The 17,566-nt window shown below is 37.3% G+C and overlaps 2 protein-coding genes across 6 annotated transcripts in view; both read right to left on the minus strand.

Annotated features, from left to right (window-relative positions):
- Positions 1–11,424, minus strand: part of LOC133526879 (ral GTPase-activating protein subunit beta) — a 33,824-nt gene extending 22,400 nt beyond the window's left edge. For 2 of the 5 annotated variants that reach the window (XM_061863712.1, XM_061863709.1), the window contains exons 1-8: positions 11,085–11,423; positions 7,960–8,130; positions 7,028–7,265; positions 5,654–5,683; positions 3,843–4,077; positions 3,300–3,460; positions 2,421–2,563; positions 1,970–2,087 (exon numbers count right to left, since the gene is read on the minus strand). In XM_061863712.1, coding sequence (XP_061719696.1) covers positions 1,970–2,087; positions 2,421–2,563; positions 3,300–3,460; positions 3,843–4,077; positions 5,654–5,683; positions 7,028–7,265; positions 7,960–8,130; positions 11,085–11,120 — 1,132 coding nt within the window. In that variant the 5' untranslated portion in view covers positions 11,121–11,423. Of the gene's footprint in view, positions 1–1,969; positions 2,088–2,420; positions 2,564–3,299; positions 3,461–3,842; positions 4,078–5,653; positions 5,684–7,027; positions 7,266–7,959; positions 8,131–11,084 lie in introns of all 5 variants that reach the window. The other 3 variants (XM_061863710.1, XM_061863714.1, XM_061863711.1) reach the window with 3 other exon arrangements.
- A 5,008-nt stretch (positions 11,425–16,432) lies between these two features.
- Positions 16,433–17,412, minus strand: LOC133526880 (B-cell receptor-associated protein 31-like). The gene has a single exon (XM_061863715.1). It carries the CDS (start codon positions 17,220–17,222, stop codon positions 16,614–16,616), a length of 609 nt encoding a protein of 202 aa, XP_061719699.1. The 5' UTR covers positions 17,223–17,412; the 3' UTR covers positions 16,433–16,613.
- Positions 17,413–17,566: the final 154 nt, after the last annotated feature.

The following is a 17,566-nucleotide window of genomic DNA, read 5'->3' on the forward strand; positions in this document are numbered from 1 at the left end:
CCGTGATAGCTAGACAGTTGAAATTTTACAAATACTAAAAAGTACGGAACCCTCGGTGGGCGAGTCCGACTCGCACTTGTCCAGTTTTTTATAAATAATGGTACGGAACCCTTCGTGCGCGAGTCCGACTCGCACTTGCCCGGTTTTTACCTGTGTGTGATTCACCTCACTCTTAATTTCGAGACTTCATAAGGCATTTTGTGTTTATAACATTACAGAGCTACCTTGAATATATGTAGTGGATTAACCAACAGAGCACCAGCTTTAAAATCGTGACAATGTACACAAGAATCCCCAAAAAAAAACAATACACAAGAAATCAACAAACAAACCCACATACAGTAAGCAAAAGTAACTAAGTGGATCAGGTGATCTAACTGATCTGCACACGTAACTCCCTTAACATAAATGTAGTGCTTAGAATATTTTGAACACCTGGGCCTAGGGGGGCTAGCCAAGTGACAATGCTCTATAGCGAAACGCCAACCGAAACTTAAGGTGCAGTGAGTTCAGAAGCCTAGCCAAGCTGTCAAGAACGAAACGCTAATGTTTCTCTGTCGCATTAATATAGAAGAGTGACAGAAACTTACCGTTTCGTTGACTATACGCCGCAAGCGATTGGCATCTTGGCCCCTTAGGTCTTTCTCCGAACGTAGATCGCTGAGCACTGAGCGGACTGCCGTGCGTGCACGGGATCGCAGATGAAATTGTTATTGAAGTGTTATTTTTTAACAAAAAAAGTAATCGATGATTTCGTTTAAAAATAACATTACTAATTGTTAGAAACAATTTACATTTTAATAGCTTTTATGCAAAAATAGTTACAAATGTTCAATGGCACATGAATTACTAGAGAAAGGTTTCAACATGCTATTCATATTTTTTGTCAACCGTATTATGAGCTTAAAAAAGTGCTACGACTTTTCAAAAACCCACTGCATCTGTAATAATGTATGGAAATGATAAGGTGACTTTTGCTTCGCAACTGTCATCACAATACATTTTTACTTCTTGATTAGCGTTTGTCGACAAGCGATTATCATCTTGGTTAGATCTCCAGGCATGCTTAGCAAATTTTGCTGACATCAAAACCATAACACCAAACGGGCCCACTGATTACCAGTTCGCCGGACGATATCGCGATTGTCAGCTTTTGCGAATAACTGTCAGGCCGATATCGATTGGCGAACTAATAATCAGCGGGCCCCTTTACACAGCGTCGTCCCATCACCCAAATCCAGATCATACAATTACACAAAGATTTAAGTCCCATTTAGACGATACAAAAACTTGCATGCAATATTGGATACATTGCTAACTACAGTACAATGAATTCAGTCGCTCGACCAATTACCGTATAATCGAAATGAACTGTTTTTCTTTAAATATTGTAACAACCGCAATGTAACGAAAATGACATGCAAGTTCTTGAAACGTCTAAATGGGGCTTTAGAATCACAAATAAATTGAAGGCAAGTAAATAGATTGTTCTCGAAAAAAGGAGTACTATACTCTGGCAAGCCAACTTGTCAGTAGAAAAAGTGGCAAATTTGCAAAATATAGGCGTGAAGGGTTTTTCCATACAAATTTGTTTTCGTACCTTTCTCTACTGTCAAGTTGGCTTGCCAAAGTATAACAGCAACACAACATTGCAGTAGTAATACTCCCTCTTTTTCATACAATATACAAGGGTCAGTTTTGTGCCATAATGAACCATATTACTACTAAAATAAGGTTGATGTTAGTAATTAGTAAGTTTTGCTTGTCACCTGACGATATGTGAAAAGTAAATGGCGCATTTTGTCTGATTTTTTTTTTATTTTTTATTTATTTAGTGATGCTCATCATGTTTGTTTTGAGTATAGTCTACATTACAATGTCAGAACAGTAAACTGACCATTTGTAAACCTGACGGCAAGCATTATTTGGCCAGTTAAGGTTGCTGTAAGTACCAGGGCAGCATACATACCAAGGAACGCGTCAACATGCGCAGCGAGCCCTCGCATGGCGTTGTGGAAGATCGCCGGCAGCGCCTGCAGGCACGGGTGCTGCGACGGGTCGCGCGCGCCCTCCTCGAGCACTGAGTACTGTAATATAATGTTATTATGGGCTTTTGTTTTCTGTGTACCTGGTATCATGAGTGCGCAATGTTGCACAAATAACGGTGAAAGGTAGTAACTTTTTTTACCATGGCGGTGGCAAACGAGCATGCGGATCGCCTGATGTAAGCGATTACCATAACCTATAGATAACTGCAACTCCAGACCAGAGGTATCCCATGTCACCTTTAGACACAAGTACACTGCTTTTTTTAAGGGTTCGCGGCAGGGAAAACCTTTCAAACCGCACAGTGTGCTAATTTATGAAAGAATTGTTATAAGCAGGACCCATTTTAGTATTTTGAATGGACTTGCTCATACCTGCAGGAAGTCCGGAGTCTGGCTGATGACATGTGGCCGGCACAGGTCCACCGGGTTGCCGATGGTGTGCAGTATGCGGTACCAGGACTGCATGACGGCTTCGGCGGACATGTCTGGCGGGATCAGGTTGGCGTCTTCTTCGCCTAAACATACATAAAACTATGTTGAGGGACACGAATGTTGTTTCAAATGTTATATGTCGATTTTGTTTTAGCGAACAATAATCTCTAGCGTCCCACGGTCCTAATACTAGTACAAATTACCTATACTAATACAAACAGACTACTTTAATACCATAGATTCAAATATAACTACCAATTTATCTTGTGTAGTAGAGCGGTAGACTTGTTAGAGGATAAACAACAAAATTTAGGATGTTGTGGACCAACGGGCTCAGGATCGCTTAGTCCACAATCCTATTTCGTCACTTTCTTATCTTGTCATTATTGTCATATGGTCCACTGTTCTGATTCGTCAACATTCCTCTCCAGTCCTCTGGTGTTGCAGGTGTCCAGGGCGGAGGTAATCGCTTACCATCAGGTGATCCGTCTGCTCGTTTGCCTCCTCTATCATAAAAAAATCATATATCGTCGCTTTCCTATCTTGTCTACAGTGCTGACAACATCATAAATTTGGCTTAGAGTTGCTTCTAAACTAATTGAAATATATCACCTTGTAAACTTTAAAAGATTTGGAATATGTGTTTTTTATTGTAATTTGTTTAAACCAAAAAATCATTTGATGTGTAAGACGTGTAAATGTAAAGCCCCCGACTTTGACTGCTCTTGAAGACAGCGATACCTTTTGTAGTTAATGATTAATAAATTGTCAAATGTCAGCTTGAAAAGTGGATTACTTGTAATAAAATTGTTAGCTTACTTATAGGCATCTTGGGGAACGTTGGGCCGTACATATGCCCTAGCAGCCTTGCCGTCAGGCAGAGCGAGACTCTCGTCCATTGCTCCGTCAGCGGGGCCCGATGCCGCCAGCGGATGCACTGCTCGCGGAGCGTGCGCCATAGCGGGGGTGACGGGAAACATCTGCAATATATAAATAATGGTTAAATTAGGTCTTGTTATATCTTTGACTCCCAGGGATCTTAACTTGGCAGCTAAAAAATACCACAAGTTTTTATATTAAGAACTGTATTTTGATTGCCATGGTGGACGCGGTCCGTGGGACTCAAGATGTTAATTATAGACTCCCACTTGTGTCTGCTGTCTGTAATGCTGCACGCGGCTGTGACACGCAAGACCAACCAAGAGTGAAAGAGATGGCATTTTCACCTGACTCGCCACTTAGTATTGCGGCAAGTATAACACTCGTCTGCATAATTGATCAGCCGAGCAAGCAGTAGAAATAAAAGAGATGCCATAGTCACTAGCAGCGAGTTAAAGTGAGACAGATATATAGTTCACGCACCTGTGACACGCCAGCAGCCACACCTCTAGCAACACCGCCAGCACTCGTCTGCACAACTGATCAGCCGAGGAGTGGTGCGGGGCGGGCGGGGACAGCAACGCCCGCGCCGCGGCCAGCAGTAGGAGTAAAAGAGACTTCCACTCGGCGGCTCCCAGGTCGGCTGAGCCGGCTACGGTGCGAGCGAGACGGAGCACCCGGTGGCAGAGCACGGCCTGCTTGCCGATGAGGTCGCCGCCTGCAAAGCGAAGCAAGCGTAAGCAAGGTCGATGAGGTTAGGTCGATACAGTGAGTTCAAGTCCTCCGGACGCACCTCGCCATGCGTGGGCGGCCGTGCGTGCCCGGGCTCGAGGATATGTTTTGTTATTGCAACATAAAATAGCTATTTTGTAATGTAAATATCTATCGAGCGATAGCTGTTTACTGAGGTATAGAATCGATATAAATTACTAGAGAAGGGCTTCAAGATTCCTATTCATATTTGTTGGCAACCGAATTAGGATCTTCAAAAACTTTGCCGACTGAACGCACTGCACCATTAAAAACTAAAAGCTAAAGCACGACAAATATGGGGGTCTTGTGAAAATATTCCATTGACAGATCAAGAGCATGACATGATAGACTGTAATGTGTTAGGATTTTTTTTTCTCTCGGTATTAAAGCAGAAATCGGTATTAAGCCGATGGTTCTGGATTTGAATCCCGGTAAGGGCATTTATTTGTGTGTTGAGCACAGATATTTGTTCCGTGGATGTTTTCCACGTATTAAGAGTGTGTATATTATATATGTATCTACAGTACCCACAACACAAGCCTTTTCGAGCTTAGTCGATTTTTGTAAGAATGTCCAATATTTATTTTATTTATTTATGTTGTCTTGTATTCAAAAAAGGAATTTCTGTTTTTGTACTTCTGTTGTCAAATCTAAATCCGAAGACCTCCGAAGGCCTTCGAATCATATTGAAGTGCTTGAAAGATCACCGTTGTTTAACTGACAAGGGAACCTTTTCACCTTAGCGCCCTCTATATTGGGCAATTGGCAATTTTTTACCTTATTGATAGAGAAGAAATGAGTGCAAGCGGTTATGGCTTATTTGATGAATGGCAGCTGCCATAGGTGAATTATTCGCGTATATATATATAGTGAGGAAAAAAATAAAGGGCCGGAGGAGACACGCCTTAAAACCTTAAGTTAGCTCATTTTACTTAAAGGAAACACTCTCTTATTTGTAAAGAGAAACAAAACGGAATATTTTTTTCTCGCCCGGGAACCAAACCGAGTAAAAATTAAAAAAAATAAACACTCGTTATTTTATTCCGCTAACCGAAACAGTAAATGTTAAAATTTCTCCAAGAAACATTAAGTCTTACACTCGTCTGTCGTACAAAATATCCATAAAATTAAATATTTAGTAAACAAGAATATTTTACACATACGAGATAATTGTAAGAAAATCTATGAATGCCGTTTTGTGTCTTTAAAAAAAATATAACAATGTTCCCTTTAAGTAAAACGACCTATGTTAAAGTTTTCAGGCACTTTCCCTCCAGGGCCCCTTAATTATTTTCCACCCTGTATATATTATACAGCCTTAAAATAACTAGTCTAAATGTAGCAAAATATCTACAAGGCGTTTTTTTAAGTCCGTTAATTTCAAGGGTGCACTCCTTAGCTTAAATTAAGTAACTTTCTCGAGGATACAGACAAAAAGGTTAATTTTCCATTAGTAATATAACATTAGCAAGTTAGGATTAGTGATCGAAACACTAATTAGTAAGGAAAGCGTGCGAAAACCAGGCGTTACTGTTACTCACCCAGTTCCGTCTGATATATGAATGTGAGTGCTTGAAAGAAAGAGCAATGGGTGCATTAAAAAACCAATGTACAAACAAAACGTAGCCCAGATACGCCACTCTCAATAACATGTTACCGAATCCGTTTTAGCGGGCCGTTGTGTTGTTGTCGGCCTAAGACTAATGTTTTGACACTCGCTTTATAATGAACTGTATTGTGATGAGAGTGGCATATCTGCACTGGTGTTAAGTACTCTGTGCTGAAGGCCAGAAAACAAATGAGTTGATTTTGTCAAGTAATTTTATACAAATCATTCACCGTGGGCTAGAGTAACCCGACCGATTTTAACCACGCATTCCTGAGGTCCTAAGGAGTAAAAGATGTTACGAGTTTTTGGCATTTTCATCTTTTTTTTTTGCCGTAAAAGAAATTTCGCATTCTGCACGCGACATCTTCTTTTACCTTTCATCTTCACGATTTCTTTTTATGTATGCGGCGAAAAGATCATTACAACGAATAGCTTAATAAAGTTGTTATTGTTTAGTCACAATAAAAATTGCGAGTTTCCTTTAAAACGTTAATGTCTCTCAGTAGGTATGTCTAAACCAAGAACCAAGTTATATAGTGGCAGCGAAAGAGGCGTTTTACTAAGTTGTTACAGAAACAAAATTTCACAAGAATTGTCATTATCTTTAAAACAAGATCAATTTTAGGAAAATTTGTATGAAATTTTAGTCTCTAAATGCGGACAAGAATACACCTGTAAAATCTGTCAGATTACTGCCCATGGTGAATACAAAATAGCACCTTTAGTTTTATTATATTTTTGAAGCAGAACGTGTGTTAAATTGTGTCGTTTCCAAGCAAAATGTCTCACTTTGTCACTTGCTATAAGGACGCTTTTACAGGTTATTCGTATAGATACGTACAAACAAACATCTCGTCCCTATGGTAAGCAACAGAGTGGGATCTTTGACTAGACTTCGACACAATTGTTTTCAAATTAAGAATATGTAGTTTCGATATATCAAGAGATGTTAATCTGATATTTACAAATACATATTTACAAGTTAAATCATAGCCCTCATAAAGTTCATGTCAAGGAATATATACATGGAGTTTAAACTTGTTCAAATGATATTGTGAAACTTTAAGAAGTACTATTAATTTCAATTTAGGGACCACCTGCAAATAAAAAATATTCAAACTCACAGCTCATAACACCCAAATATTCGTCCCGACATTATGATTAATACTATTTAATACTAAACATTAGTAAAACTCGTAATATTACATGAAAATTGATCCAATCATTTTAGATTTTATCACACAGAGATAAACAGACAGTAACGTTACGTTAATGTCATAAACTCATATAAAAATATCTTACTCACTCTCATTAGGCCTCGGCACGAATAGATTATGCAAGTGCCTTAATATCTTCCTCGCGTATCGTTTGGGCGCCGCGGCGACCGGCGGGGGCACCGCGGGCGGCGGGGGCTGCGCCGGCGGCGCGGGCGGCAGCAGCGGCGACAGCCACGAGCAGCACACGCGCACGCAGTCGCGGAGGGCCTCGTGCTCGTGCAGCGGCAGGGAGAGCCCGAAGCGGATCACTTCGAGGACCCATTCCACCTGAGGATGGGTTAACGGTCATTTACCTACTGTATGCCTGTCATTTTGTTGGTAAATAAGGGTAACAATGTTGATTTGTTAATCGTCGTCATTCGGTAGGTAAAAACAAAAGTGTGGAGGTTACACTGCTGTTACAACAGCAATACAATTTGGGTACCGTGGGTTGATTTCAAGCTAATGTGGGCCTCCACATTATTATTATAACTGCAACACAAAACCAGGTAGTTAATTGAAATGGTATAATATTCTAAGTTGTATATATTTGACCGTGGCCAGCATAACGTCCCACTTTGTTGCATATCATAAGGACGAGATTTGCTTGTATCTTTATACGAATAACCTGTCAAGGCGTCCTTATGGCAAGAGACAAAGAGGAACGTTCTGCTGCTGGCCGCGGTTACATATTAGCATATTACATCTAACAAAAGTTCTTAAACATATAATTTTACCCTTCCAGGTATAGCAATCAAATCGTTGATGAACTTGGAGGCTGTTTGGTAATTCTCGTTTCTATACTTTGTCATATATAAACCACATACTTGTAAGTTTGCAGTATTGCTTGTAGTATACCCAGACCTCGTAAGTTGCACGCAGGCCACGCAGTTGAAAGAACTACAGGCACTACAGGATTTGGTCATTGCTTATCATTCAGCGTTGCTGCCTATGGCCCAGAAGTCTCTTGGATCCTTGTTACCTCGGCGTCGGTGGTGAGCGGGCTGGGCTCGTGCGAGGTGAGCTGGCGGACCACTGCCAACACCACGTCGCGGCCCGCGCCGGCCGCACCCACCGCGCCGAGCACGCCGTGCCCGCCGCCCTCGAGAGGCAGCGAGCTCCACTCGGCGTACATGCCGCCTGAATCCTTGTTCTGCGGGAAAAATAACAATACAGAAGCGTAACACTAAATAGTGCCACTCTTAAAATTTGCATATCTATTATTGTTGACGAAATATATATCGCACCCATTGATCATAAAACTTTATCTTTACTTGTCTTTAGGAATACAAAAGGACAAAAGTGGTATGAAGTGCTTTGCCGCATGTTCCATTCATATAGTGGAAATAACTAGTTATGATAGTTTGTGTTTCTGGAATAATATCGACACGTTATTAGGTAAGTGAAACTTTTTCTCGAAACAAATCATATTTGCTTTGAATTTAAATTAATGATCCTTTACATAAATCTTTTATTTATTTTTAATAATAGACTATGCATTCAAAAGTTGGAATACTAGGAAAATTTAGAAATTAAAATACTGTATAAAAGTAACTGGGATCAAGATTGTTTAGCTAAAGTATACTTTAAGCAAAGCCAGATGCTAATTGTTTTACTACCCTATTGGCAAAAGAGCCATTAGCAATAACATTCATCGGTGCAAATTATATTTCTTCAACTATACTTACTCAATAAATAATTTGGCTATATTTCTTAAAGCATTAAAATTTTACTTAACAATTTAATGGACAAGAATTTAAAAAAAACATGACTTCATTGTCTCCTTTAAGTCCTAAAAATTCCGCATAAGAAAATATACAAAACAAAAATGTTATAGGGTGGTCATTTTTGCCATATAATATCTAAGTGTCTATAAAGGTTTAAACAATATCAAATTTATAAAAGTATAATGGAGGCCTTTGCCCAGCAGTGGGACACATGTTAGGCTAATAATAAAAAGTTTAATCTTGATAATCTAGAAATTAAAACAACAATTCATGAAGATTGCCCCTTACCATTTGTGTTGTAAAAATGTTCATAAAATAAGTGGCACTATCACATTTATTGTAAAAGTAATAGGTTAAAAAAAGGCACCCAGCTTTGACACTCAAAAGTGTGGTGATAAAAGACACTTTTAGTAGCACAGATCAATATATACACAATTTAATTCAGTTGTAATGCAGCAACCTTCACAAAATAAAACAACAACAAACTGACACACATTCTCTATTTAAACATAATTCATTAAGTCTACCTAGCTAAGCCATCTGGCAAACAAATTGAATTTCATGTTGATAATATGTATGAGTGAGTTGCGGAATATAATGAGATTAATTGTCATTAGCACTATTTGCAGCCTAATTGTGACATGTGTCCATGAGTTAATAAAAACTGGAACACTAGTTAATTAAGTGATTTTGTTAGTTTTAGTGTTTTTGTTTGCTTTTTTTATCTTTTATGTGCATGCGTTTTGGTTTTAGATTTAAAGTTTTGACATAGTGATTTTTGTGTATGTAATGTTGTAATGTTATAATGTGTAAATTACTTGTTTAAATAAATTTAGAAATTAGTAAGATGTAGATGTTATTATTATTATTTATTCATTACACAACATGCAGGTTATGACAAAATGCAGGGCTTATATAGTAAGTTTCTAAAGCTTGTAGGAAATATTGGTTTAAAAGATACATAGAGTCGATTTTGATAGGTCAGCCTCTGCAAGTCAACAACATCAACACAATTTCACAGTAACATCATAATTTCATAGAAGTTTGACATTTAAAATTACACTTGCACTATCTGGGCTGCTAAAATTGCTGCCAACTTATCTTGGTCTGACTCTATGTATTGATTTCTTGATGTAAAGTATAATTTGGTAATTATACTTGCAGAGACTGACCTATCAAAATCGACTCTATGCATCTTTTAAACCAATATTTCCTACAAGCTTTAGAAACTTACTATATAAGCCCTGCATGTTGTCATAAGCTAAAGGTTTTTGGTGCAGGAATTTTTTACACTATAGAAAAAATAGGTACATTTAATATTATTGTTTATGTATATTTCATTTGATTAATTTAATAGCCATTTAAAATATTTTTACAAAATTTTCAATTGTGGCTGAATGCCAAATATGATATGGCGGACAAATGTTTGATATGTTGCCATATTTAAGTATTATTTTACTTAAAAACTAGTTGGTTAAAGTGTGATGAAAAACATTGTGTGTAACTCCGAGGGTAAGAATATTGCAAACTCAGATCTTTAATTCCGTCCAGCCTGCGGCTGTCAGGAATTACCACCCTCGCTTCCAAAGTTACAATTACCCCCCTTGTTGCACAATGTACTATAACATTTCTAAGCACATTTGGAGCTGAGCAGCTATCTTTAATAATTAGGTAATTATTTTACAATAAACAAAGTTATAAATACACTAAAGCATTCCTGCTTTTAAAACCCCCATGTATAATAATTTCTCTACTTTATTTCATACCATATCAGGACAAACATATTGTAATTTAGTAATATATGTATATATGGATGGAGGATGATGCTTAGTTTTAACAAACTAATTTTATTTTTCTTTTTCTTCTTGAAGCATATAGTTTTTATTTTCCAATTCCAGTCAAACCAATACTATGAAGCCAAGTGGTATTTCTAATAACTTCATGGCTTTCATATATCTATAAAATATATTTATTAACTAAAATAATTCATATACTTTTAAACAGTTTCATTAGTGACTTCACACTAGGTTATATTGTGGGTATCATGGGATCAGAGGCATTTACCACGGCGACTTTATAAATAATTTGGATATATTTTTTGCAGCATGAAATATTCATTCACTAACATATTTCATCTTTAGAAACTTGAACTTCTAATGTTTGCATTGGCTATATTTTTGAAGGGACCATAGTCAAAGAATATCTCCTAAACATAAACTTACATAAGTTCACTTGAGGAGAAGGACATTCAATACAAGACAGTTTCAGGGCGTTTAGTAACTAATCAATCAAAACTCCAAAGGCCACCTTACACACCTGTTTGAGCACATAGTATGCAAATTAAAACTTCTATTATTAAGGCACAGGAAAGGTTACTCACCTTATGGTTGACTCTATTGAAGATTCCCACATTCATAAATAAGGTATAACGGTGCCGTCCGCTGTCCCGTTCGTCTCCAAGTCAACGCGCAGCGAGCTGCTTCGTAAACAATAACAAAACACAATTCAAACTATATTGTGACTGATACACTCAGATAATGCTTTACAATAGTATTAGTTTAAAAATTTCCGTATTCTACACAAGTAGAAAGTCAGTATATCGAGTAAATTTCTAGATTTTCCCAAGTTTTCACCCTTTTTTTCTGCTACAGTATATGTCAACTCAACACGTCAATGTCAAGCTTTTTGACATTAGGTTGATTTACCACAGATAAGATAGGAGATCCAATTATAAGAGGTATCACACCTTTGTCAATTCAAAATCGTCCAAACGTAGACCAAGATAACTATGCAGCAATGTTTATAACACAGACGGTCAAGTGTTAATTTATAAGTGAAACTTCTATAAAATTATGACGTTTAAATAACATTTCGCTGCAGAGCTGAGGCAATATACGGTACAAACGGCGGCGAAGAGCGGTTGGCGTTTTCCTGCGTTTGGGAGATCGACGAGAACGCCATACGGTATTCCATAGATAAATAATGAGGCTTTATTATTTTATACTCTGGCACACCCGCTTAGTCAGAAGAAAAAGGCGGCAAAATAAAAATATGTAGGCGTAGAGTTGACTTCCCAAGAAAAAACTGTTTTTATTTTCTACTGACAAGGGACTATCTCATTTCAAACATAAACAGAGAGAATACTTTCTTTGACTTACGCTTAGTACTAGCAACCAAAAGAAAGGGATTATGGTTTTTTTGGTTCTTTTTTTTTTAATCTTATTTATTTTATAAGCCATAGTTTTTTGGTTCTTATTTATGGACAAATTTGGTTTGCTATACTATATTAGAGTAAAAAAGTAAAAAAAATTAGGTATTGTTATCTCACTCTAGCAGGTTGTCCTTGTCACGTCGGTTTCTAATGGGGACTGGGGACCCTTTGTAATAACTCTAGCAGTTATTTTTTAAATGAGCACTTAAATATTTTGTTTGTTTGTGATTATTGCACACATATTTTTCTGAATGTAAAAAAAAAACAATGTTATTAAAAGAATGATTTATTGAAAACCGTTTTCAGAAATAAGCCAAGAGAGCAGAACACTTAATTATAATCTATTAATACCAAGTGAATATAGGAGTTTATTTTACAGTTTTAAATGTTTCAATATTTATAGACTTTTTTAGTATATTTGCCTAGAGGGTAATAAAATGTGATTTATAATTTAACAATGCATTAACTGGCTGGAACTATGTTCTTAATATCTCTGTTTTGTTTTTTGGAAATGTTTTTTTTTTTCAGATAGTATGACTAGGTTTTTTATTTAAGGTGGTTCGACTAGGTTACCCAAAGCTTAAACCTCACTAGATGGCGCCACAATTGCAAATTTTGAGTTTTAATTTTTTTGTGGAGTAGTCTTTGGTATTTCTATACTGTAAATTATGTTTAGCGCACTCTTTAAATAAATATTGAACTATTAAAACAAACATTGAACACTTCATTGTACAAAAACTACCCCTTAATGTCGAGAGAATGTTTCTCGACTCTATTTCTAACTATCACTCACACATTCAAACAGTCGTACTGGGATCCTTGTAGTAGACAATTTGGCACAGCGTGATTAGGCTTCAATATCGTTGCGGTATGTACGTGGAAATACATGCAAGAGGATGTGGGTTCGAGACTCATTAATTTTTTTTTTATCAGTATTATCAAGTACCTATTATTAATAAATTATTTTATGAGAAATATGAGCGTTTTTCCATAAAAATATTAAAAATCTGATTCTCACACATCATGATATTTTTGGGTTCTTCCAACTCAGAATCACTAGCATAATCAATCCTCGTGCTATAAAAACCCGAAAATTTGTATTGAAATTTTAGTTTTACACTAAAATTTCTTTCACACTAAAATGTGACGTAATGGTATGGATATTTTAGGATATCTTTTTTAATGCTAGGGTGGAGAAGATTCTAAGTAGAATGAACCTAAGAAAGTCCAAATTTGTAAGTCAGATTTTCCGGTATTTTTAAAAAAAAAAAAACGCTGTTTTCCCTTACTGCCGAGCCTTTAAAAAAGTAGGTACTATTTTACAGTAGAATTAAAACCTTTTTTTTACGATACATTTAATTAAATTACAGTGAGTTACAAAATTGCATGGCCTTCTATTAGAACCATTATAGAAAGAAATGAGATATTTACCATGTTTGTTTATATTATTGATTTCCCGATATTTTGACACAACTAGAAGTTTCACACAATGCCTAGGGATAGAAAATTATTTATTTATTTTATTTATTGTCAATTTCATTCAACGGATCACATCATATCCAATTTATGTGTTTATGTATTGCATTGTTTTCTACCTAGTTGGTTATTAAATTCTGTTACTGCAATAATCTTTATCTACATAAAATATACCAACGAAAGTTTAATAAAGTATATATTAAAATGAAGTACACAAAATCAGGAATTACATATGACAATATCATTCAAAATCGCCTCCTCTGGCTTTGACACAGGCCCTCAAACGACGAGGCCAGTCATCAATAGCGGCACGCACGATTGTCATGTCTAATTCCGTCACTGTCTTAACTATGGCCCGCTTGAGGGAGTTAAGATTTGTGTGGGGTTTAGCACAGGCTTTCTCCTCAATAACCTGCCATATGGCATAATCCAGGGGGTAAGGTCCGGGCTGGAGGACGGCCAGTCTTCGTGGACAATAAAGTCAATTTTGTTCCTTCGAAACCAGGCTTGAGTTGTTTTTGCCTTATGTGCAGGAGCTGAGTCCTGTTCAAAGATCCATGGCTGGTTTTGAAATAGGGTGTGGCTTAAGGGCTTCACTATTGGTTCGAGAACGGTTTCCAGTTTCCGGTTTTCACACCTTTTTCACAGAAATGAATCTGTGTTAGCCCTGAGTATGACACACCCAAAATCATGTTTAGCGGGTGCCCACATTTGTGCAACGCAATAGGGTTGTTTCCATCTACAAATCTTAGGGCATAATTGTATCCCAATAAATTCTTTTGGATTATAAGAACATGTTAAACTACTTTTAGGGGACCTGTAATGACCATATTTTTGTAAATATTGAATTTAAAATATCTTTTGGCACACGTCACGTGACCAAACTCGAAACGTCATTGAAGATTCTGATGACGTCACAACTCTCGGATTGACACTGTTGACAGTTAGGCGATTAACAACAAATGACAAATATCAGTTGACAGTTCGTATCTTCTACGTGTGTATGTAGTTATGTGTCAAACCATAAACTGTGACGTCACACAATTTTCAAAGAGCGTTTTGGACGCGAAAGCATCTGTCAAAATATATTTTGTTAATTTAACATATTTAAAGCCGTTTTTAGTATAAAAGCTGAATTTTAAGGCAACTTTTAGTTAATATAGAAAGTAATACAAGCGTTTCAAAAAATTGGAATACGATTCTCTTTTAGGCCCCAATTCATTATAGATACGACGAGATAAGCGTTATGTGTGGTATATAATTATAGCTCACAAATCCACCACATTATGTCATTTTTTATTTTATCGGTAGCATTTGTTTTAACGGAAATAAAGAGGTTGCAAATCGAGTAACAGAACTTCAGAACAGATATCATTTGATATTTACCAGTCGCTTTTCGGTGAAGGAAAACATCGTGAGGAAACTGGACTAATCCCAACAAGGCTTAGTTTTATCCTCTGGGTTGGAAGGTCAGATGGCAGTGGCTTTCGTAAAAACTAGTGCCTACGCCAAATCTTGGGATTAGTTGTCAAAGCGGACCCCAGGCTCCATTGAGCCGTGGCAATATGCTGGGACAACGCTAGGAAGAAAGAAAGAAATCGAGTAACAGAACTTAGTAACCAACTAGGTATAATAGTTATGATGTAAATGTCCATATCATGTTGGAGTCATATATTAGCCAACTAATTATTCAAGATCAATACACTTAGCTCCCTTAGGTATTCGCCTAAGTACAATCTCGGGCAAAATTGAGTTTTATAAAAATTAACTAGTTTCTAGGTCATATTTTCTATGAATTGGTCATTTTTGTAGACTCCAATTACAGTTACACTTTTCCTGGTTTTTCGCGGACCAGAATATCGATGTTTTTTGTAACTTGACGTAACTTTTGTAAGGGCTCCTCTACACGATGGCCCAGCGTAGGCCAGTCCAAGGGACGCAGCTATGCGGTAAAGTGAGATGGCAATATCACTTGCTCCCTCTAACGCATAAATGCGTCCCTTGGACTGGCCTTCGCTGGGCCATCATGTAGAGGAGCCATAACGTCGCTATCATTTTCAATCCAAAAACACATAAAATCACAATTCAGAACATGCGGCAGCGTTGTTTTCTATCAAGTACGTCAAGCACCGGGGCGGCTACCGGGAAAATCGAAATTCGTCAATTTCGGGCATTTTTCTCTGTCACTCTAATTACGTCTTAGTTCGAGAAGAAAAGAGAAAGATCCCCGCAATTTGCGAATTTAGGTTTTCGCGGTAGGCCCCCAGGTCCTGTCAAGTTTCAGCAGTGTTGCCAGGCGAGCGGAAGAGAATTATCGTACTTGAGTGTCAATATTATTGTACCGTTGAAAAAAATATCGTACGCCAATCAAAAAGGCAGCCCCTAAAAATGTAAAAAATAAGCTTAAATTTCCAATTAATAATAAAAAAAAGACAATTTTCGTCTAAATTGCGCAAAAAATCTGTTTATGTTTGTGTATTTTTGGGATAGACTCAAACGGTATACAGGAAATTGAGACATTTTAAACTTTAAACTTACACCAAGGAGCCGAACACCCAAAATATACTAATTTTAGCCTATTTCTGAGAGAAAGTGTCATATTTTGCTTCAAATTACTAGACTTTTAAGGTGGCATCATCCAAGGGCTGAAATTATAGTACTTTAGTGTACGATAATGCTCTATGGAACATTATGTCATACCGGGGCCCAAATTATATCGTATGCCTTGTCACACTGAGTGTCAGTGTCGACAGAGTCAGCTAAAAACGCGTCAAACATCGCAACGTCGCGCCGATGGCCGTCCGAAGCATGGAGTGGCAACGCCGCAATGTATTTGTACACGACATTTGTCACACACACATGAGTAAAATTTATAAAAATATAACGTTGATTATTGCATGTTTCTGTATGAAACAAAGTTTTTCTATTAATTTAGCGCAAATGAATATTCGAAAGTAAATAGATGCGCAACTATTTATGTAATAATATTGTGTAATTAATTAATAAATAGCGATTGTTTTTTGTATGAAAATCGAACCACCTTAAATTATTTTCCTTAAAAACCTCTAATCAAATATTAAAGCTAGGTGTATTCCCATTTGTCCCCACTGGGCACAGTCTATGGCAGCGGTTGTTGAGTGGGGGACACTAATGTGAATACACCTAGAGTTAGGCATATGGTTAACATTAATCTCCATTTTCCACACCAAAACAATCACAGACTTATTCCGACTTCTTTTCAGCCAATTTACATTTCGCTTCATTCAGCTGTTCTTTCAATGATGTTACTTCCTCCTCCAATTCTTTGACTCTGTTTTGCTCATCCAGCAACAGCCTTTCCAAATTTTCCACATTGTTAGAATCCCCAGCGGACTGCAGAGCTTGTGTCAATACAGTAGTCTTGGCAAGGTCCTTAGCAGTTTCAGCTTCTCTAATAATCCTTTCTGATTTCTCTAACAGCTCAGCTTGTATTAATATCATAGTAACAAGGCGCCTTATGACAAATGCCAAGAAAATGGCAAATCCAGTGATGTAAAAGTTTCGCTGAGCTCTAAAGAGTTTTACATTGCCTTTCATTTCGGTTGAGAGATGCACGTGGCTATCCGTATGTGAGTATTTCCTCATCTCACGGACCGCATCCATGAGGAACAAACTCAGTACGCCGAGTAAAACGTAGAAGTAAAATGCGGCATGCTCGCGGAACATGGCGAACAGTCGCGATCTGAAGAACTGCTGCCATCGTCGCGGACTGGCGATGGGAAGCATCATTATTGCGACTATTGCAACTTCGAAGTACAGATAGCCGGCGATAAATGTCCACTGAATAGACATGTTTTAAGTTTTAGTAATTTCGTTTGGAATGAAACAGGCACGATAATTAAATTGGTACACTTTAAAGAATGAGTCAAACTCCTTTATAAATTGGAATATCTCACAATATCGACTGAAAATAGAAAAATAACTCAAACACAAAAATAGCATGTAATCATTTCAATAACAACCATAGACAACATTTTCTTGACATTTGACAAGACTTGACAATTGACTCGTTCCTTTTTCATTTGCTCTCTAATTAAATCTCTTATATACCACCTGATGTAGTTGTAAATGAGGATATCACACTCTCCAGCACTGCATGGCTCACAATTTCTATTGTCTATGACGTACTATGACAT

This window comes from Cydia pomonella, chromosome 17 (assembly GCF_033807575.1).
Source record: "Cydia pomonella isolate Wapato2018A chromosome 17, ilCydPomo1, whole genome shotgun sequence".
In the NCBI taxonomy this organism is placed as follows: domain Eukaryota; kingdom Metazoa; phylum Arthropoda; class Insecta; order Lepidoptera; family Tortricidae; genus Cydia; species Cydia pomonella.